Consider the following 22938-nt stretch of genomic DNA (forward strand, 5'->3'; position numbering starts at 1 on the left):
ATGGAAATGGCGCGGTTTGAGAAATTTTTTCGATTCGTTACAGGTAAATGATATAATAAGTATGTAAATTTAGCAATATAAACATTAAAGATAGACATAACTTCAACGAAATTAAAGTTAGGTAACCATAATAATAGAAATTAATAAAATATCGTGATACAATTAAAGAAAAATATAAAATCATCGTGCTTAGGTAGTAGGTACGTACATACAAAAAACTACTTTAAATCCCAGGCAGTCCATTTTAAAGGCACCTTTCTAAACATTAAAACTAAACTGTAATTTAATATTTTGTATTCACGCAAGTAGGTACCCACACATTTGATGATTTTACATGGCTGGGAATTAGAAATTGATTTGGCGATACGATTAATAAGTTGGCAACATCTTCGTACGTAGTTCTGCGATTCGCCACTTGAGGGAGAATGCTCTAATTTCGAAATAATAATTTCTTCTGAGTACTTATTTGAAATTTGCGTAATACTGTTGGCGCCTAAACCCCAATGTCAAACACCGCGAGCATTGACGTCACGCAACCATTTTCAGAGTTTTATCTCAGATGGGCACTTGCAACCAGTGGTGAAGTAGGTAGGAACTTACTTTTACTAATATCTGTGACTAAATAAACTGACCTATGTATAGGGTTTCATTGATATTTTCGGTAGCCATAAAATTGTCAGTAGGTACTGAACAGGTGGCAATGTTTAATGGGGAACATCTCAGTAGAATAAAGTTTTATAATAATATTAACCCCTCAGGCCTCTGGCATATTCTCTCGGATGGTCAGAGCATTTCCGTTTTACAATAAAATCCAAAAAAATGGAATATTTCTGAGCGTATCCGAAAAAAAAGAAGTTTTTACAGAGACGATGTGTTACGTCCGGGAGCCCTGGGCTCGTGCCCCGCGTGCCCATAAGTAATGACAGAGCAGTGCCCAGTCAGCAATTGCTGAAATGCTGACCGTTAGATCAGCCCCCATTAGAGGTATACGTTTTAATTTTCTGTGGTTAACTTTTAAATTTGAATATAAAGCGTGTTTTGTTTTCTTTCTAGCATCGTTTAGATCATATCCCTCACCATAACTTAAGGTAGACACAATGATTTCCATGAGACCTAAGCGAACAAATTAGCCTGAGGGTGGTAATGTATTAATATATTATTTAATATTATTAAAAGTATCTATTAATTTTATGTCAATTTCAATGTACTTATTTCTTCAGTGCAAAAAATAAGGAGATCGGTAAAATGATTGTAACTAACTTGAAAAAATATTGATTGATGGAATTAGTGATTAATTTGATATTTTTAGAACATTATTTGAGAACTTTTGTCAAAAAAACTCAAATTTTAATACGTGTATAGAGTCACTTCTATTTCCCCTTCAACAAAACATTAACACGATTAAAACTTTCTGAATTACAATTAAAAAAATTGATAAACTAATGTTTAAGAGACAAAATTTTTTATGCGTAGCTCAAAGGATAACATATTATTTGTAAGCAATATTTATAAGCCTGAAACACCTATATAAATTTTAAAAAATCTTCCGAGAAAAAATACACGCCGCCGACGGGAATTGAACCCGTAATTTTGATTGCCGGTGAGGTGCTCTTTCAAATGTATTTTTTCTTGATTTAAATAAGGTTTTCAGACTAATAATTATTGCTAAAAAAATTATTTTAAAAATATATCCGTTATGAACTTCTTAAGCATAGAAATACTATATATTTGGTTACACATAATGTAATTTAAAATATTTAAAAAAAAATAATGTAGGTAAAATTATATTACGAGTAAACAGTAAACATATAATCAACCCAATAAATAAACAAACAACAACATAAACAAGAAAATATTTTCGTTAAAACAATGTATTGAATTACTTAAGTGTCAAATGCGTTGTACAAACTATTATTTGTGAAAATTGCGATGATATTATGATTTCACTATTTCTTTCGAATAAAAATTACTCTATTTAAAAAAACATAAACAAAACATTTAACATAAAATCATGTTTGCTTAACCACCAGGTTATTTTCGAACGTTCACAACACATAATATCACAAGCACACTCAATCTACTTATAGCTTCCGCCGAGTATTAAAAATAGTTTTCATTTTTATCACATTGCGTCGAGGCGATAAGTTGCGCGGTATTTCGCGACATCTAAAAATAATCCAAATACAGTTTAAACAGAGAAGATTATAAAATGTTCGGAGGTGGCCAAACGCTCTAGACTCTTTCTAGATTCTCTATTACTCTGCTTTGGAACTCGTAGTATTATTTTTTGTTTGGGGAAAGGAAAGAGACAAGGTAGGCAGGGTCGATCCACGAGAAGTAAAAAAATACATCGATTTTTCCTAATAACTGGAGGTCAGCGGCTCACGTGAGACACGATGGCCGCGGGTAGTTGCTTGGCCCACCCCATACCACCATACTACCGTAGTAGCCAGTACCCAATGTAACGGGTGGGAATTTTAAACTGAGCCTCTGATGTTATGTTAGGTCAATGTTGTGTCAAATTTTACCGGCAAAATGCACACAAGGCAGCACTTTTTCTAGTTTTTAATTTTAGGTGACTGGTTCAATTCAATTACTTTATGCATTTTAAAAAAATTACAAAAATAAAATTTCAATTAGTTTTTAAAAGAGACGAGAAAAACAATAATTTCAGTGACAAACAAACATTTGTATCGTAAATGGCCGTTTATCAGCCGTGCAAAATCCAAAACACCAGCAACAAGACTTGCCGTCTAAATTCTGCTTCGTTGATGTTAAATATGTTGATATCCGAATTGATATTAACAATAGGATAGCTTTGCCCACCGGCATAACCATTGGCAAGTTAGTCCTGCAAGCTAGGAGTTAAAACTTAAAATTTCTGTTTAAAAATATTTTAGAATTAATTGATTATTTCCCTCTATTCTCTAAAAATCATTTGCATACATTTATTAAAACATAAATTGTATATTTTCTCCCATTTGTTCACACAAGATGTTTTTTCTTATTTGCATAATATGTACATCTTTTCTTCTCTTAAATATATGTGAAAAATATTTGGCTTTAAGGCTTATTAGTATTATTTTTAACAGCTGTTACGTTAATCTTTGAGAAATAGTTAGGATACAGGCGAGTTCCTAAATTTATGTTTTTACTGTCTTGTTTATTACTGTCTGTATCTGTATTTTCTCCAATAAAAATTATTAAAATAACTGTCGATGCTGTCGGTGGCGAAGATAACCACCGGGAACATAAAAATAAAAGCTCTCCATAATTGAATTGCACATTGCAAAACCACCCTGATCCGTAAATGGTTCATTCTGAGCATGCCCAAGAGAAAGTCAGTAGGATGGAGCGACTGATTGTATCCTTATTCCCTCTGGAAGAGAAATTCCAGAAATATCTTGTCAACCTTCTCTAACATGGGGAATACTACACCTGGTGCTCTCAGACCTACTCCTAACCAATACTGTGTGTAGTACTTGGAGAATCCGGGTGTCTTTAAAATTCATCGCAATGCGTAGGATGAAACCCAGCAATCTCAGTCAGTCTACTATCATAAGTCAGTCTACTATCAAATACGATACCAAGATTTTTCCTGGTGATTATATTAGGTCAATTCAGGGTGTAAATTGGAGCAAATTTTATGGACAAACAAAACACAAATGATTAAAGTTATGAAAAACCTTACAGTTATGGTGGTTGAGTTTTTAAGATCTGAACACAATTAAAGAAACCTTTCAATCGGATTTATTTCTCAAAGCTTTGGAATCGATTCGATAATTAGAGGCACTACTGAAAATCATCTGTATTGTATCAGGATGTCAGCAGTGACCTTTTGTCAATGTTTTGAAGTCAAGTATGATGTCGGGATGTGTAATGTCTAATAATCTATTGAAAAATGAATGTTTTATTACCAATTTTATCTCTATAAAAGTGTGATTATGGGCATATTATATGTTTTACACTAGAATTATTTTAATGCTTTAATAAAAAAATAAGTGTAGTCACAGCCGTTGTGCAAACGATGTATAAATGGAGCATAAAGGAAGGAACATATCATAGAAAAAAGTCCCTTCAACAGTTTTCCGGAGGCACATCTGTGCTAAACCAAGTGATTCTAATCGACTCACAATTTTCTCTTTTACGAATTTTAGATTTGCGCTATGGGTAAAAATTATCTTTGTCATAAATCAAATGAGAAAATCGAAATTTAAAAATTTATTTAAAAAAAATAAACTTAACAAATGAAGCTGTATTCACTGTTCGTTATATAGTCTTTGCTTGAGAGGATAAAATAAGAACTTATAAACCGCGACTTTTTCAAACTGCGTACACTCTGTCGTATAAAGATATTTTCACAAAATCAGATTTTAGGTATAAATAATTAAATAAAATTAATCATTTAATTCAATTATCAGCCGTAATGAATTTCCCCACTCTGTACGAAGTTACGTACACGTTCGACCATGAATATATTATCACGGATAATACCCATGGTTACGAAGCATAAAGAGGCGCTCTCGGTAACCTAATTCGTACAACATGTAATTATAATGCTTCGTGTAATGGAAATTCAAAGGGAATTTTCCACTTATTACTTATTTAAATTTTAACACTTTCAGTATTCAACTCGTTTAAAAGCAATACATTTTTTATGAGTCTGTATACTTACACTGTAATATTTTAGTCTTATTTTGTGAGGCGGGTGTGGGTACCGCCGCCTCGGAAACCATTAATCTGATAACCAATAATATGCTACAGATCACCCCAGGTGGTTGGCTTTGTTTGGTGATTTAGCAAGGGCGCTTGGGTTCATGGAGTGAGGTTTTTCCAGGTCTTGATGGTGAATGCGTCTGCTTAATGTCAGAATGCGGGCCGGATAGGGAGAGACAGGTTAAGGGAGACCCTTTGTCCTCTACAACCGGACTCTCTCGACTCAACGTATTGGACAGCAGTGGGAGGGATGGATTTACACCTCTATCACTCCTGGACACATTGACCTCCAGATTTCTACCCACCTCTTTTAAGAATTTTTCCATCCTAAAACCTCCTCTCCTTCATTTCCTTCAAAAACCAACCACACAGCATCTCCAAAGATGACATGGGCCCTAATAGCAATTATTTTCTTCAGTTATTTTCCTCAAGTTTTTGAGTCCGATACTCTTAAATTCGAAACAATCAATACTATTTTACGATATGGAACTGTCACCCTGGGAGTGAATGTAACTTTAGTAAAATGTACTCGGATTTTCTTTCAATGTGAGTGATATTTTCAAAATTGAAACTGATTGTGTAAAGAATTCAGACAAGCGATAAAGTACCTACTTACCTATGCATTCGTATTTTGTTTATCATTCTGCAGCAAATTATATTTTTGTAAACATTCCACTTCATAAATTCTACAATAAGCTAGTGATTTTTCACCGGTCTGTGATACTAATAAAGATAAGGAAACATGATATATAATTCTTTATTCTATAGCGCTAGTGGAATTGTATACGAGAATGTGAACGAAGTAACGAGTGTTTCTTGTGTGGTGTTCATCCTCTCTGTATAACCGTTGGCGAAATGATTTGGTGGTAAATTAGGTTATTAGATAAAAATAAGTATAATATATGTCTTTAAGATGACATATTAAATACGTAATAAATATTTTAATTGAAATCTGTAAACAAAAGATAAATATAATAAATAAAGCGTCACTCAAAGCGTACTTTGACGTCACCATAATAATAAACTCACAATCTTCTGAATCACTTTAATACCGGTGCCAAAATAAATAAATAATATTATTTGAATAAAATTATTCCACCGGTATATTAAAATGCGCACGTCATATAGTAATTACCGTAAAGTATTATGATAAATTAAGGGATATGATTTGATATATAATGTTATATTAAAACGAATACAGAGTAACTAAAACACGTACTGACTGAATCAGGGAAACTGATTGTCGAGATAAAAAAAGTAATAATAATGTCCGGGAATATAGCAAATTTATTTGAATAACAAACACTGTTTTTACGACTACCAAGTGAATTGTCTAAAAAACTCAAAGTATTATTGCAGCTTTCTTTTGAACTGTGTTTATAAACTTTCTTTGGTCGATTTTATTTGCCAAATATATATTTTTTAAATATGTTGTATATCAAAAATCAACTTGTTACATCCCTATTATTTATTTATTTATTATTCAATAACGCCCTATCGGGCTTTTACAGAAAAAAATGACAATTTATGTATGTAAGTGTAACATAATACATGGATAATAGCATAACTATATAAAAAAAAACGAAAATTAAAATTGGATTAACAATAAGTTTGTTTGGAATAACTGATATTTTCTTAGCTTTATTAGCTTGTTTTTTTGCGGATATTTATTTGTAAAAAAATTCTAGCGTTAATACGTGAAGACAAACACTCCTGGGAACACGACTTGGCTAACGTAGGAATTAAACTCAAGACCTCTGCTACTAACTAGCTACTAACCGGCCTAATAAATAAACAGTTCTTATAATGAAGCTAAAGCTACTGATAAATGTAGCTTAAAAAGCTTATAAAAAGCTTACTGAAAGTATCGTTTGTTTTAAGGTAAGGTAAACCGAGAATTACATTATACTATTATTATCACATAATTTTCACAACACTTTCACAACGTAACTACTAAAATATTTGCCGTTACTTAATCTAAGCTTACTTTTAAACTTAAAACGAACTTGCGTCCGAGCTTTTAACTTCAAAGTTCATCGCGAAAGTCTACGTTTTCAGAATTCAAAAAACGCGATGTTTTTCCCACCGGTTCACGGAAAACTGGCGGGTTTTCTAGTTTTCCAGAGATGCAGAGAGTTTGCCTCGGATATATTTATTTGCGTATTCGACCGTCCAAACCTCACAACGATACGCAGGGCCGAATCTAACCCTGGACGACCTTATCTTCAAAATACACCCAGAAGTCATTGAAAACTTAAATATTATACCTGTCGGATTATTAAATATGTATACTTGAGAACACGTACTAAATTTATACATCCGGACGTTTTGCTATGAACATTGCATCGCATATAGAAGATAATGTTGTCCTCTACGAATCATTATAATACGACAGTGATAAAACAAATGGAAAGATTCATCTTAATTAGATTAATTATTTACCATTTCACTGTAAAAAGCAATTTCAAGAAGCCAGGGTGATACTGAGAGTATATTTCAAAAATAAAAATTTGAAAGAGATAAATCAGGAAATGATACGGTTGCATCTAAAAAATGAACCTTAGCCTTGCCGGGGTGCTACTCTGCCACTGAGCTAATCCGTTCCTATTTCCTTCGGTCATATTTAACTGTATCATACTTCCAATAATTATCTTAATTTTCTAAACTCATATTTTTATTGGCTGCTATCTCTATGTTTTATACTACCCTGGCAAGGCTAAAGTTCAATTTATAGATCTTTTATCGTTTTATCTACCGTATCTTTTTATGATTTTTCTGTTTCTAATTTTCATTTGAGGGTTTGCTTATATTGACTTCAATGATTAAATATTACAATTTGAGGTTATACTCATTAATTTATTCCAAAATTAAAAAAAATATTTTATTTAAGTTTTTATTCCAGCAGAATTGCGTTGGAAAAGATGTCTACAATTACAAAAAATAATGAAAGTAAATTAAAAAAAACTCATTATTTCATGATAATATAAAATAAATAAATTGAATTTAAAATAAATAAATTAATTGTGGAGCAATACAAATCAATCAAATACGAATTTTTAAAAAAAAAGGGAACGAATGTTACTGGTAATCAAACCCAGGATCTCAGGTAACAACCGGGACGTAATTTTTGTCGTCTCGTATTTAAAATTCGGAATTAACAATATTATCTTCAAATATTTTTTCCTAAGGAGAAAAATAAATTTTGTAATCATTCAAAAAGATAGTAGCCAAAAATATGTGAAAAAATAGTTGAACATAATATTGTAAATTGTGAGTTTGAAGTTTGAAATTGGTGAATGAAATCGAAAAAAAATGACGTAAAAAGATTAGGTCAAAATGGCTGAGTTGATTGAGGCGTTGTCCCGGTAAGATAGATATCCAGGGTTCGATTCCCAATTTCGACCGTCACCTTTTTTTCTGTATCTTATTCTGTTTCACGTTTCATTTGGATGTCTTCTTCAATGATGATTTTTATAGAAATTACTTACGCACGCCGGGATTTGAACCCGTGACCTCCGGATTTGCAGAAGAGAGCCTTACCCTCAATCACGTAGGCCGTCACATCTGTAGATAATTTATTTGTCGCCATTCCATGTTTTTAATAATATATTGTTTTCAAATTAGAGTTTCCAGTTGAATGCACCTTTATTAATATTACTAGATGTACCCCACCACGCGTTGCTGTGGATCAGCCTGTTTGTGCAGATATAGAAACAATAGAGCGTGTTGCTTTTACGTCCAACATATGGCGCTGTTTTGAAAAAAACATCTTGTTACCTGTTACAGGTGATAACAAAACATTTTTTATCTGTCACAGGCATGAATAATATAGTTATATAAAAACACACGCGTTATCGAATGCAACGTAGTGTCCAAATTTCAAAGCAATCGTTGAAGAACTTTCGGAAATTTAAGATTTTGAACAAACGAACATTTACACTTTTATTTATATAGATGGTGACCGGATAAATCATCAAAATTTCAATTCAACACACCTTTAAAAAGTGATGTAAAGTCATAAAAAGTGTTGAAATAAAAACTAGGTTACGTGGATTAAGTTTACATGTTAGTTTTATCATTGCTTTCAATGACTTTACATCCATTTTTAAAGATGTGTTGAATTGTCATTTAATGGAACCTAATATAATAAACTAACTAATGAAATATATGTAGGTAGGTCTTGACATATATCTTCTTCTTCATCAACATTCGTAAATCGTCTCATAGTAACATAAGTAAAACTAACATCTTCAAATGCCCCCAACGTGTTTTGTCCTAGTTCAGGACCCCATCTTGTACAAAAGTAAATTATTGATGCGCAGCTAAAAGTCGTACAGCCTTCGATAAAATACAACCCTCACAAATAAGGCTGATGACCATGGCGTTTCTGGGGGTCAGAAATAAATAAGCACGGATGATAACTTAGACAGTCAGTGGGGTTGAACATGTTTAATCATGAATGTAAATGGTAACCATACCGACCATTCGCCTATAGTTATGGGGTACTTCGCTGTTTATTTTTAAGGCTGCCTTTCGAAAAAGAATCAATAAGTTAACTGTAATTGTTACATTGTAGGTACAGTGTTTTAAACATTCTGAATGTTGGTTAGAGTGTTTTTGAACCAATTTATTATTTTGCGAGCCGTTAGAGCAATGCTTTATCTGCCATTTAAATAAAAAAACAGTATAAGATAAATACAAAAATAAAATAATTAATAGGGGCCGGAGTCTGTTTACAGGGTTCCAAGAGGGAACTTAGTATACCTCTAGGAACACATTATTCCATTGCACTGTATTTCAAGTTGAGATGGACGACATCTTAGCTTGGGCACAGGAGAACATAAGTATCGGGTACAAGAATAAAAACATAGGCATATGCTCTGATAGCCAGGCAGCCCTAATGGCAGTGGAAAGTAACCGATACGACTCCAGACTGGTGATGGAATGCCAGACCATTCTTGAAGAACTTGCTACCATCAATAAAATAACCCTGATCTGGGTACCAGGACATAAAGGAATTGAGGGCAATTAGCGGGCTGATGGACTAGCAAGGAAAGGGGCGAAAGCACCACTTGTGGGATCCAAGCCGGCCGTAGGAGTAGTAGCTTGCCACACCAAAATATACATTGAAAGGTTGGTCAAATACCGGCACTTGGAGGAGTGGGAAAGGGCACCCGGAATGAGGCAATCCAAAGTACTCATAAGCTGACCTGAACCAAGACGAACAAGACAACTACTCAATATGGACAGAAACTCACTGAGGGAACTGGCAGGACTACTAACGGGACACTGCCATCTCAGGAGACACATTCAGTTGTTGGGAATGTAAAACACCAACAGATGCTATGTGAAGAGGATGAAGAGACTCCAATTCACCTTTGGTGCCAATGTGGCGCTCTGTAGGGAACAAGGCTCAGATACCTGCGAAGACACATTGTAGAACCAGTAGACATAGCCACATATCCGATGACAACCCTGTTGAACTTTATAAAAGGGACCGGATTACTGTTAAAAGAATGAGAGTAAAAAATACATGACTTGAAATACAAAATAACATGACGACATAAAATCTATTTTTACAAAGTATGTGGCGGGCGGTGTGGATTTGATTTGTACAAAAATCTATAGTTTTATTACGATACTGATGAAATGTTGCCCACTTGACTTTTAAAACAGGAAAATGTTCACTGTCTACATAAGATTTCTAAAAACTCTGTGTGAAGCCCGTGCAACGCCGGGGACTTCGGGTAGTAGTTACATAAAAAGGGAAATTGCATGTAGTGTACATTTAGTACTTGTATTGCTGTTGTAAGGGAAACTCTCCATGATTACAGCCTGGACGAGAGTATTCTCGAATTTCCGGAAGCGCTCACTTGTTCTCTCCGCTCTGCGGCTCATAAAAGCAGTGAACTCGTAAACCCTTCCCTCTGCAAACATCTGAGGCGCTGCTTCGTCATGACAATAAACAGCTAAACGTTGTTTATTTCAAAGAAAGATAAACCTCCCCTTGTTTCAAATAATCTGATAGAATTTGAATTTCTCCTATTACCAACATTATAAGCGAACTTTTTTGCATTTGAAATGTTAATGGACATTGGTATGAACCCGTGGCGGCTGGTTGAGAAGTCATCGCTTGTTTGACATATGGACACACTTTATCCGAGGAACGTGCCACGTAATAAAACACTTTTTCTAAAACTGGTATTTATTTTGATGATTTTATTACGTCATTTTATAAGAATACTAGCTAACGTGTACCCGGTGTTGCTGGGGGGTTATCCTTAGGAGATGGACTTATACCACAGTAGACTCTTCTGTAGACCTTTTTAATATATTTAATTCCGTAGTAAATAATTTTGATGTATCTCATGAGGTTTAGCCAGCGTTAGCAATGTAAGTGCCCTGAAGTATTTTTTTTTACGACTGATTACAAAACATCGACTTTTCTCTGCTGTCTATCAAAATAATAATCATATAATACACATATATACATATATAATATTTCCGGAAGAAATTCTCTAAATAATAGAGAAAACCCAATCAAAATTCGTTGCGAAGTTTATAAGAAATAAGCGCACAAACAGACAATACAATACACAGTGTGTACAGGGTTTTCCAATAAGAGGTGTTATTTTGAATAGCCCGCTATTTCGGTAGATGGTATTTTTGAAGCTGTAATTTTTTGACATTTGACAAGTAGAAACTACGTCATTAATACAAATAAAACGATACACGCTTCAACAACGCATTGAAATTATTAAAATTCACTTGAGTGAATCAAATTCAAATCATCTTGAGTGATGAGGCCCATTTCCACCTCGGTGGCTTCGTCAGCAAGCAAAATTGTCGCATTTTGGGCTCGGAAAACCCAAGAGTTATTGTTGGAAAGCCTCTCTATTCTCAACGTGTGACTGTTTGATGGGGTTTATGGTCCGGTGGAGTCATTGGACCTTACTTTTTTGAAAATGACGCTGAAGAAACAGTTACGGTGAATGGATTGCGCTATCGAGAGATGATTAATGATTTTTATGGCCGAAATTGGATGATATTGATATGGACAACGTTTTCTTTCAACAAGACGGCGCTACTTGCCACACAAGTAACGAAACCATTGATCTTTTACGATTGAATATCAAAATAACACCTCTTATTGGAAAACCCTGTATTTTTTATGGGGTGTAATAAATGTTTGTTGATTACATATTTGCTTTACAACAAAGCCTTCTTGTTTATTCCTATATTAGTGTTAAGCTATGTTTTTACGGTTCCATGATAACTCAACACAGTGACAATTCAACACACTTTTAAAAAGTGATATAAAGTCATTAGAAACGATGAAATTTATTTTTTTAACGTAACCTAATCAAACCTAACCTACTTTCCATGACTTTATATAACTTTTTTAAAGATGTGATGTTTTAAAGATTCAAATATCAATGAAAAAATGGTCCAGTACATGGTAGAATCCAAATGGAGAACAATAAACAAGGGTGTGCCACAAGGAAGCATTCTTGGGCCTCTCCTCTTCCTTATCTATATAAACGAACTTCCAATAATTGCTGGCACAGAATGTTCAATGTTTGCTGATGACACGGCTTTGTTGTTTGAATGTAATGAAGACGTTGACGAATTTAACAAACAAGTTAAAGAGACTTGCCAATTAATAGCAAACTGGCTGTTATCGCAACATCTATCACTCAACACAAACAAAACCCGAATCTTAAAATTTTGTCCAGTGCAAGCTACACCTATAAATATAAATGTAAACATTAATAATAATATTATCGAACCTTCTCAAACCTGTTCACTACTGGGAATAGAATTAGATATAAACATAAACTGGAAAGAACATGTCTCAAAAATTGTAGCAAAAATCAGTAGTTTTTCTTATGTTCTGGGTACCTTGAGAAAAATATTAAACACCGAATCAGTAATAGCCACACACTATGGTTATGTATATTCAATAATAAAATGCGGTATTATTTTTTGGGGAAACTCGGTAAACGCTAAAGATGTTTTCATCATACAAAAGAGATGCTTAAGAAAAATTACAAACTCTGATCGTTTAGATTCATGTAGACCTATGTTTAAAAATCTGAAAATTCTGACAGTCACAGACATATATATATAATGGAGTTATGCATGTTAGTGCGATCATCTACAGACAAGTTCCCACTAAAAAACTCAACACATAAATACGCTACAAGGCTCACAGAAAACTTATTAATACCAAAAGCAAACAAAACAATATTCCAAAAAGGACCATACTACATGGCCATTTAAGTATATAACAACCTTCCACATAACATTAAACAAATACAAGATACATACAAATTCAAATCGTTACTAAACACTTTCCTTGTTAATAAATGTCACTACACGTTGAGTGAATACCTCACGTAAATGAAACGCTTTTTTTTATTGGTATATATATTTGAATTTTTTAATTTTTTCATTGGTATATTGTTATTTTATGTGTATAAACATTGTAATTATTATAATAAAACAAATAATATTATATAAACATTGTAATTAAATAAATGTGGTTAGCTGGAAGAAATGGGGTCTACCCATAAGCTACACCTTTTGTAATTTTTATTTTACAATAAATAATTTTTGATTTGATTTGATTTGATTTGAATTATCATTGTGATGATTTATCCGGTCATCGTTTTGTATAATACCCAATCTGGAATTTTAAAGGTTTGCTAAATACTAACATGCTAAACAATAAACATTCATGTTTATTTCACTAACATCAACATTGTTGTTTTATATTTTGTTCGGCTACTACTATCCTATCTTTTACTCATTATTACTTATTGAACAACTATTACTTGAATGTACAACAATTCTTAACAACTAGTATTGTACCTGCTTATATTGTCTGTACTCGGCCTGTCATAGTACAAATCAGCTATCCTTTAACATTGTATACATGTAAATGGCGTGAATAAATAAATAAAATAATATAATTTTCTTTTCTTATTATTTAGATGTTCTTTTATTATTGATACTTAAATTTATTTCCCCCTCAATTATATATCTTTCTCTCGCAATATTATGCAAAATATAATATGTCTGACAAATATAAAATTTGAATAGGTATTCAATTTAACCATATCCGAATAATTAAACATAATGTTTTAAAATGTTAAACAGAATTATATTATTGTGAACAGAGAATATGCTCCAATATTTTAATAAAACCTTCAGGTTTTTTAAAATTGGGATGAAATCTAATCCATTATAAATGAGCATTGTTTTACCTTTACAATTCTCTTTTGCTAGTGCATTTTTTAATTAATTTATTATGCAACTGAAAAATGCAATGCAATGAAAACGTGACATTTTCCAGCGAGCGCCACCTATGATGGGTGGACTAAACTAATTTGTCTCGGAGCTTCCACACGCCACCGCTAGATGGAAGTAATCGTGCTAATATTAGAGCTTTCCGACATTCAGTGGAGCTTTTCTGCGATGTTTGCTAAAGGGCTATGAGCTTTTGTTTTACAAGATCTGATTTGTGCATGAGAAAAGGATTCGTATTACGGGAATGGAAGGATGTATTTAAAATGGATTTTTTTAAAATAAAAATTTCTTAATACACAGTCCTTGCTTCAATCACATGCACACCTCTTCTCGTACACAACTTCCCATTGTACAGATTATTGACATGAATTCTTTGACCGTACATATATTCTATATGTATCAGGAGCATCTCCTATCCTTATCCTACATTCCTCTTCTTCTCCCCTTTATCTACTAATTAGTTTAAAGACATAATAACCCTAGAATCAACTTAATCATGAGAAATTTTATTGGCATAACCTTAATTAACTTCATGAGTATCGAACTTTGTGTTGTACCTACATATTTGCTTCTTTCACATCTATATACTCGTAGATAACAAATGAAAGTTTCTTTGTTTGTCACGTACGTCTTCCTATAGGTACCATTCACCTGATTTAGCTGAAAATTTCAAAGTTTGTGCTTATTAGTGCCAGGACTATTTAGAGCGTAGTTGCGGCTACCTCGTCTTGTATGCAAATGAAGCGATGTTGGTAGGTTTTATCCAGATGTTTATTGTGGAACGACGGTGTAGAAAAGAGGTCCAGTGCGCATTTATTAAATTTTATTAACTGTGCAAGCAGCCTTCTTGCTTGCACAGTTATATTACACAGCATACTCTTTCATGCATACATTACACGATGGTAGAAGAAGTAAAGGACGCTCGATAAAGACAAGAATCAAATCATTATTTGTGGTAAAATAAGTGAAACAAATGCTTATTACAGAACAATAGTTTTATTTCCAGCTTAAAAATGCACCCAGGTCAGGTATTAAAGAATTCAGAACATCAAAATTTTACCCATGACCATTTATAAATCTCCTAGTAACGCCTGGTATACGTCAGCTGGTAAATAAATAAACGTACATGTAAATATCTTCATGAGGGAAATCTTATAAGAAATAAACGTAGATGTAAATATCTTCATGAGGGAAATCTTATAAGAAATAAACGTAGATGTAAATATCTTCATGAGGGAAATCTTATAAGAAATAAACGTAGATGTAAATATCTTCATGAGGGAAATGTTATAAGAAATAAACGTACATGTAAATATCTTCATGAGGGAAATCTTATAAGAAATAAACGTACATGTAAATATCTTCACGAGGGAAATCTTATAAGAAATAAACGTACATGTAAATATCTTCATGAGGGAAATCTTATAAGAAATAAACGTGCATGTAAATATCTTCACGAGGGAAATCTTATAAGAAATAAACGTGCATGTAAATATCTTCACGAGGGAAATCTTATAAGAAATAAACGTGCATGTAAATATCTTCACGAGGGAAATCTTATAAGAAATAAACGTGCATGTAAATATCTTCACGAGGGAAATCTTATAAAAAATGCTATCCGTTACGCTTATATTGGCTTTGCAATCTTTTCAGATATTCACATTAACATCACGACGTACCAAATAAGCTAATTTCTATGTAATTCAATGAATATCATAATCACCACCCCTGCCCATAGGTCCCACCAAGTGGTTTACTACGTTTGGTCATTTAGCAGGGGCGCCCAGGTTCATCGTTTGAGGTGTGTTCTGGGTGCGCCTGGCCACTAGTTGCGTGGCGTGCCAGATCGGGAGAGGCTTGTCTGGGGAGACTCTTTCACAATTCCAACTGGTCTTTCGACTCATCGCTTTACGCCGCAGTGGGATGGATGGATTCATACGTCTGTCACTCCTGGACACATTAACCCACAGATTCCTACCTACCCCTCATCCATTTTTCCTTCCCAGAACTTCCTCTCCTTCCTTTCCATAAAAAGACCCTCCACACAGCATCCTCAAATATAACCCTGCCCCGAGAGGTTTTTTTTTCCTCAGAGCCTCTTGTGTGGAGCTAATGTGATATTTTTAAAAATAATCAAATCATTATGGCCTGTTAGCGCAACTTCCTTGATTTAAAACAAAAACTTATTGTGTATCAGAAACAGGTACAATTTTTTGGTGATGTTTATTTTTGAATCATTGAAGACAATATCAGCGATACTCAAACGACAATTTGAAACAGAAAAAAGATTGTCGCATCGAGAATTTTCTAGACGCAACGTATTCTCATTAAGTCATAACAAATGCTATTAAGTTATACCAAATGTTATGCACCCACTAAGCTGCCGAAATTAATCTGTTAAAAAAATTGTTGTTTCTGTAATGTTTTCCGTATTATCGTTTAGTTTATCCATTTAGTTAACAACAATATAATGCGCTACAAACTTAAACTATAAACCAAGAACAAAGCTCATACTTGTTATATTTATTGGACAGACGCTTTATGGAAACTTCGCGTAAAGAAAGGACTTTTCATCGCGGCTGTGTTCTCTTGTGATATCATGTGAAAATGCAACATAAAGCAGAAATGTTTATGGGAAAAGTTGTCTCCGAGAGACCTCAGGGAGCACACTCCACGGGAGACCTGGGTTCTTTATATAAAGCCTCCTTTATCATTGGGAAATAATTTTCCTATCTTGCCTTATGAAAATATTATAAAATTTTCCTTCAATGCCTTCATAAGTTTTACCATGAATCCGGCAACGATAAATATGGTTTTTTTAACAGTATAGATAATTTATTGAAAACTATCCGAAAGCATTCTTAATAATTGATGTAAATATAAATATTTACATGTAATGTTTTCTCTTTTACCCCATAATAATAACAAGAGTGTGTTTTTAAAATTATTTTTCTTCAAGGGAGCTATCAAACTATTGAAGTAGGTATACAAAGCACTACTTGATAATGCAAAATCACATTTTTTTGGTTTAAAAATTTGATTGCTTCGAAATATTGTAGATGATTTAATTAAATACTGCGAGTAGAACACATCTTGGACTTTGAAATAATCGAGCATTTTTAAGTCCCAGAAAAAAATAATAAAGTATCAGATCTATATAAAAACTGCTTTAAAGTTAAATATTTCCTACTTACGAACCCATTTTCGGTTAAGGTTATATTATATAATTTGGAAAATTAAGTTTTTTAGAAAATTATCGTAAAATATTCATATTAGTGTACATGAACTTCGCTAAATAAAATAAAATACACCTTTTGGCGATGTTTTTTTCTTGCAAAATCCAAAAAGGGCGGCTTGTGTTAAGCGGGAATTTAAGCCTAATCGCCTTATATATAAAAGGAGTGTTATTGATAGCGGTCTCATTCGAAATGTTACAGGACGTGGTACATCGCCTTAAAACTCATTTAAATGTCGTTTGAGATAAATGTCACTAAATTTGCCTAAATTTCTGTATCCTGATGAAAATCATTTAAAATACTGAACCTTTTTTTTAAATAGCTTGAATTTTCATTTCGCAACCAAATTATATGTCGCCATTTTTTAAAAATGTAACATTAAAATCCATTCTTTTTTAAAATCACAGCATCCTCCAATATAATATAAAACGAGCGCTCGCGTGATTTCTTACGGGTTAGTCTGAATTTTCGACAAATCAGTTCCAATTTAAAAAAAGTGAAAAATAATTAATTTTATTTTAAAATATTACACTGTATGTGCAGGTATGTGCCTACCCAATCGCTTGTCTGATTGCTTCACTGAATCGATTACAATCTTGAAAATGATAGTTAAATTCAAAGGAAATATATGTATGACAAAGATGACAAAAGCCCTGAGGGAAATTGTTTTCATCAAGCCCTCCTTTAAGGGGCTTATATTAGAAAATCCATATAATTTCCCTCGGGGACTGTCATCTTTTGGGATGCTGTGTGGACGGTATTTTAAGCGAAAGGAAAGAGAGGCAGTTCTGGGAATGTAAAAGGTTTGAGGGTTGGGGAGGAAGCTAGGAATCAGTTGGTGCAGGAGTAACGGACATATGAATACATCCCTCCCACTGCGACACAAGACGATTAGTCGAGAGACCAGTTGGAGAAGTCAAAGTATTTCCTCAAACCAGCCTCCCCCGATCTGACAAGCCGTGCAGCTGGGGGGCTGGCGCATCCTGAATACACCTCACCCGATGAACCCGGGCACTCCTGCTAAGTTACCAAACGTAGCGAACCACTTATAGGTGACCTATTGCAGAGGTGTTGGTTATCCAATAAATGGTTCTCAAGCGGTTGTACTCAAATGAATTCACTGAACCAGATTTCACAACCACCAACATATATTAAAATTAAAAAAAACGTAGACAATACAAATTAGTATTTTTGAATTAAAAAAAATTCTATTAAAATATTATATTTATATATATTTACTATATGTACCTACATCAACGCTTGTCTGAATTATTCTCAAAAAATACAGTTCCTATTTTGAAATCTGAACGTCAGTAATTTCACGAAGGAATAACGCAATTTCACATGCAACGGAAATAAGCATATTTGATGATTTAAAGTTCATTCATTTTAAATTGTGTAAAACCAAATCTGGTTCATTGTAATAATATTCAGGTTTTAAGGTTAAAGTTTGTGATGAAAGGCTTTAAATCACAGTGAAAGAAAAAACAGATAAACCATAGCTGCAAGAAAATATGCAAATTATTTATGAAAACGGACATGCTAACGACATCTGGCGGAGAAAGAATTGATCCAGCTTGCTTGCAGTAGACTCCTGTAATAGTTGAAATTATATCGAGGTTCTAAGACGAAAGCAGAGAGGTCGTAAAATCGTCTAGGACTAGACAGGGCTTCCCCTTTTCTAGGCCTAAAAACAAATATTGAATTTTGTCAACCAATAGATCTGAACAAAGAGCTATAAAATTTTGAGTAACCAATCAGTGAACGAAGAGGCGTACACCAAATACAGACAAAGGAATGAACTGTGGATCGGGCAATAAAAAAAGATAATTAACGACATTTCGATTCTCACAGAAATTAGAGGTGAACGCACTTTAGGGTCAACATCGACTTTCAAGGTGACAAACTCCTGGGATTGTTTACAATAACTGAGACATTTATGGGGTATCGAACCATTGAAATCGGGTGCTTGGAAGTTTTACAAGTTGTAAAGCGCACACACAAAAATGCAATGAAAAAAATTATAAACGTGATAGTATAAAAAAGGACGGGAAAAGCGAAGGAAAATCACTGGCAGAATTTTCAACTGTAGTACAATTATTTGTGATAGAAGGAGGGTGTCATGTTCGATAAAAATCGTACTAAAGAGAGGAGTGAGTGTTGGAAACAATGGAAATTAATCGTTATCAATTTAAGATGAAACGGAAATATTGGTAAATCAATTTTGGATGAAAAATCTCGCAAAAAAAAATACACATTTTAGAAAAGTGCGGCGATCGAATGGAAGGATAATACAGAGATTTTGGACTGCTACGAAGGTCCTAGGGACGTGAAAATCGAGTATCAGAAGAAGACAGTAAAACTAAACAAATAGCGATAGATTAGATTCAGGAAAAGTAGACATTTTTCATGATTATTAGGTTAGATATATATTAGAGTTACCCAATATTACGGAGGGATCGAAACAAGATAAAAGGTTGGCGGTCTCATGTATATTTTGAAGGATAAACAATCAAAATCCGAACATGATTTTTATTTACGTTAAGGTAATAAACGATTAGAAAAGCGATTAACTTTAACGTGGACCTTATGGAAGTATTTAGATTAAGCAAAAGAGATTAAAATTAATAGGTTTGAAATTAAATTAAATTTACGAGTCTAGTACCAAAATTTTAAACGTAAACAGGTGTCCAGACATATAATTTATGTGAAATCTTGTAAGTGAGGGATGGAGGATGGGGCGGAGATTGGATCAGGCAATAAAAGTGACAGATATCCCAGAGTCTAATTAGGTATATCTCCCATAGAAGTGTGGAAAATTATATATTAATTAATAATAGATGAAGTATGAAATTTTCCTGGAGACCACACACATCGGGAAAAGTGGAGAAAAGATAAAAGAAAGGGTAAAGAACGGAGATAAAGAATAATCCAAGTGGAGAAAAGTGATACAATTCAAATTTATCCGTGAAATAAATAAATACGACTTGGAAAATAATTAATTATAGAGTTATGAGAAATAACATAAGAAAAAAAGAAGAAATTGTGCAAGAAAACGTCGCGGATAAAAGAAAATCCAAGAAGATAAGGAAAAATTCAAATCTGCGGCATTAAGAGAGAAAGTACTGGTGAAAATGGAAAAGTTCATATAGGTGACAATGAAATTAAGTAGAATTTAGATAAATCGAAATTCTAAACTGCATAGTAGGGATTTCAACATGGATTTAGGCATTTTTCGCACGAGATGCATAAAATTGAGATGTATATATATATTATTGAGGACGGACCTATCGCAAATTGAGAAAAAAAAGGAACACAAAATCATGAGAAGTTAACTACATTTTTGTATGAACAGAGGACAAAGGGAGCTTGGGCGATTAACGCAGACTTACCCGATTCGGACCCTATCGACTTAGATTTGTGAGATGGAAACTGACCACCGCCTAGAGCCGGAAAGCAGAACATCTTATGGAAGCACAATCGATATTGATGGGAGGGGTGTTCGGATTTACGAGTTGATAGGAGATAGAATTAAGCATCAAGAGAAATTCAGATACGTCGTTTGGAACCTGAGAGGGGTATAAAAGATGGAACACATCAGTCAGGAGACAGTCGCGCCGAGGATTCGAAAAGTTGTTACGTGGCAGTACTACGCCTTTGGTAGGATTAACAGTGAAAAATCTTTAAGTGTTAAATTTTAAATAAGCCCCTGGACTTAGGAAAATTTTGTGAAAAATACAAGTGCTAGAGTCAGTGAAATTTAATAAGTCAGTTAAATTAAATCAAACAGTGAAAATAAATATAGATATTAAATTCAGTGCTTAAAAGTGTAAAGTGAGAAGTGCTAAAAAGTGAATTGTGAATTAATTAAAATTTTAAAAATAATTATTTCATTCAAAGTGAAAACATTCAAATTAAATTTAAGAGTTTGTTATCGTTAAACTAAAGTGAACGTGATCGCGGATTGATATTTAAAAATAGATTATAATTTAACATCAATTTGGTAAAAAAAAATAATAATAATAGTAATAAATATTTACGTCTTAGTTTAAAATAAACACAATCTAGACAGTTCGAAAAGAAATAACAACAAATGCTCAAACATTTGTTCTAAAATTAACAGTTCGGAAAAGAAATTAATTTATTAAGAATCAAGATAATTAAAAGTCTGCGCAATTCGGAAAAAATTTTCTTATCAATTTATATAAAAAGAAATTTAGAATTAATAAATTGTTCGATTAAAATCCATCGTGCGTATAGCGACAGTGTTAAAAGTGTTTGTCGTTCTAACCGGAATTTTAATCATCAGTCTATCATTTCGAAAAAGAATTTGAAACAGCTATCATTCAAAAGCCTAAACTAGAAAAGTGTTATTAAATCAACGGGTTTTCTGAATTAGGATTTCGTTCGGAAGAAAAATTAAATATCAGCTAATTTATACGATTCAAGCGAGAATAAAATATTAAATAGGAATAAATAGTCGAAAAGATTTATTTTGAAACTAGTTGAAAAATACAATTAATTAGGTAGGATTTCTTCATCAAGGTTGTTGTGTACTACCCGACCGGAAATACCTTGACGTGGGTGAGTTTTCCTTTTATAAATAATTTTCAGGTCCCAGGAGACACAGAAGGGCTGTGAAGTGGAAGTATATCAATTGAATATTAAATTAAAACAACAAAACAAAGAATTACACATTAATATATGTATATTGTATATTTGTATATATATTTATAAATATAAAATAATATATTGTATATAAAGAATATATATATGAGTAATGTAATTATATATATGTATTTTATTTATTAATCGAAGCATCGAAATGGTAGCGATTTTTAATACCTACCCGAGGACATATCTATATTATTGAAAAAGAAAATATGTATTTATTAATATTCAAGACCATGTAGAATCATATACCTTATATTTATTTATTAATATATGTAATCTTATTTAACGTATTTTGACAATCGAGATATGTGTACATATATATATATATTTATATTATTTTCACCTAACTTCTAGTAAATTTACTAAATTCGGGAAATGAAATAAATAGTTTAACTTCAATAAAGGATTTAAAAATATTTTAATTAATAGTGCACAATAAAAGTAAAGAGGCACAAATGACTTCTAAGGAATTTTAAAATAAACAAATCTCACATTTAGGTTAGTGTGTCAGGAGATGTTTATATTATTTGTTTACAAATAAAGAGATCACTGGAGAATTGGGTCAACCGCATAGTTTGAAAACGACCTTGGCCATAATTAGTTAGTCACAAAGGATTTTATTAATTACCCGAAACAGCAGGAAGATGCGTGTTCTCAAATACTTATCAATCACAAACGACAATTGAAAAATCACGGGTTAGCCAGATTTATATCAAAAAATTACATGAAACATTTAAATATCATTGATTAGATAGTCGCATAGATTTTTATTAATTACCTGAAACAGCTGGAAGATGCGTGCTCTCAAATACCTATCATTCACAATCGACAATTGAAAAATCACGGGTTAGTAGGATTATATCGAATAATTATACGAAACATTTGAATTTTATTGATTGGGTGCTCATACAAAACCCCATCAGTTGCCTGAGATATTTGAGGGTCGAGTACTCTCTAATGTGGCAATCAACTACTTGAAACAATTGGAAAATCACGGGAT

The 22938-nt window shown here is 32.9% G+C and overlaps 1 protein-coding gene across 1 annotated transcript in view; it reads left to right on the top strand.

Moving 5' to 3' along the window:
- The first annotated feature begins 471 nt into the window (after positions 1–471).
- LOC149419946 (uncharacterized) overlaps positions 472–22938 on the top strand; it is a 209098-nt gene continuing 186631 nt past the window's right edge. Inside the window, exon 1 of the mRNA XM_089637106.1 lies at positions 472–584. Within this exon, the coding sequence (XP_089493232.1) occupies positions 504–584 (81 nt within the window). The 5' untranslated portion in view covers positions 472–503. The remainder of the gene's footprint in view (positions 585–22938) is intronic.

This window comes from Hesperophylax consimilis, chromosome 11 (assembly GCF_061612785.1).
Source record: "Hesperophylax consimilis isolate HC1 chromosome 11, BYU_Hcon_1.0, whole genome shotgun sequence".
NCBI classification, from domain to species: Eukaryota; Metazoa; Arthropoda; class Insecta; order Trichoptera; family Limnephilidae; genus Hesperophylax; species Hesperophylax consimilis.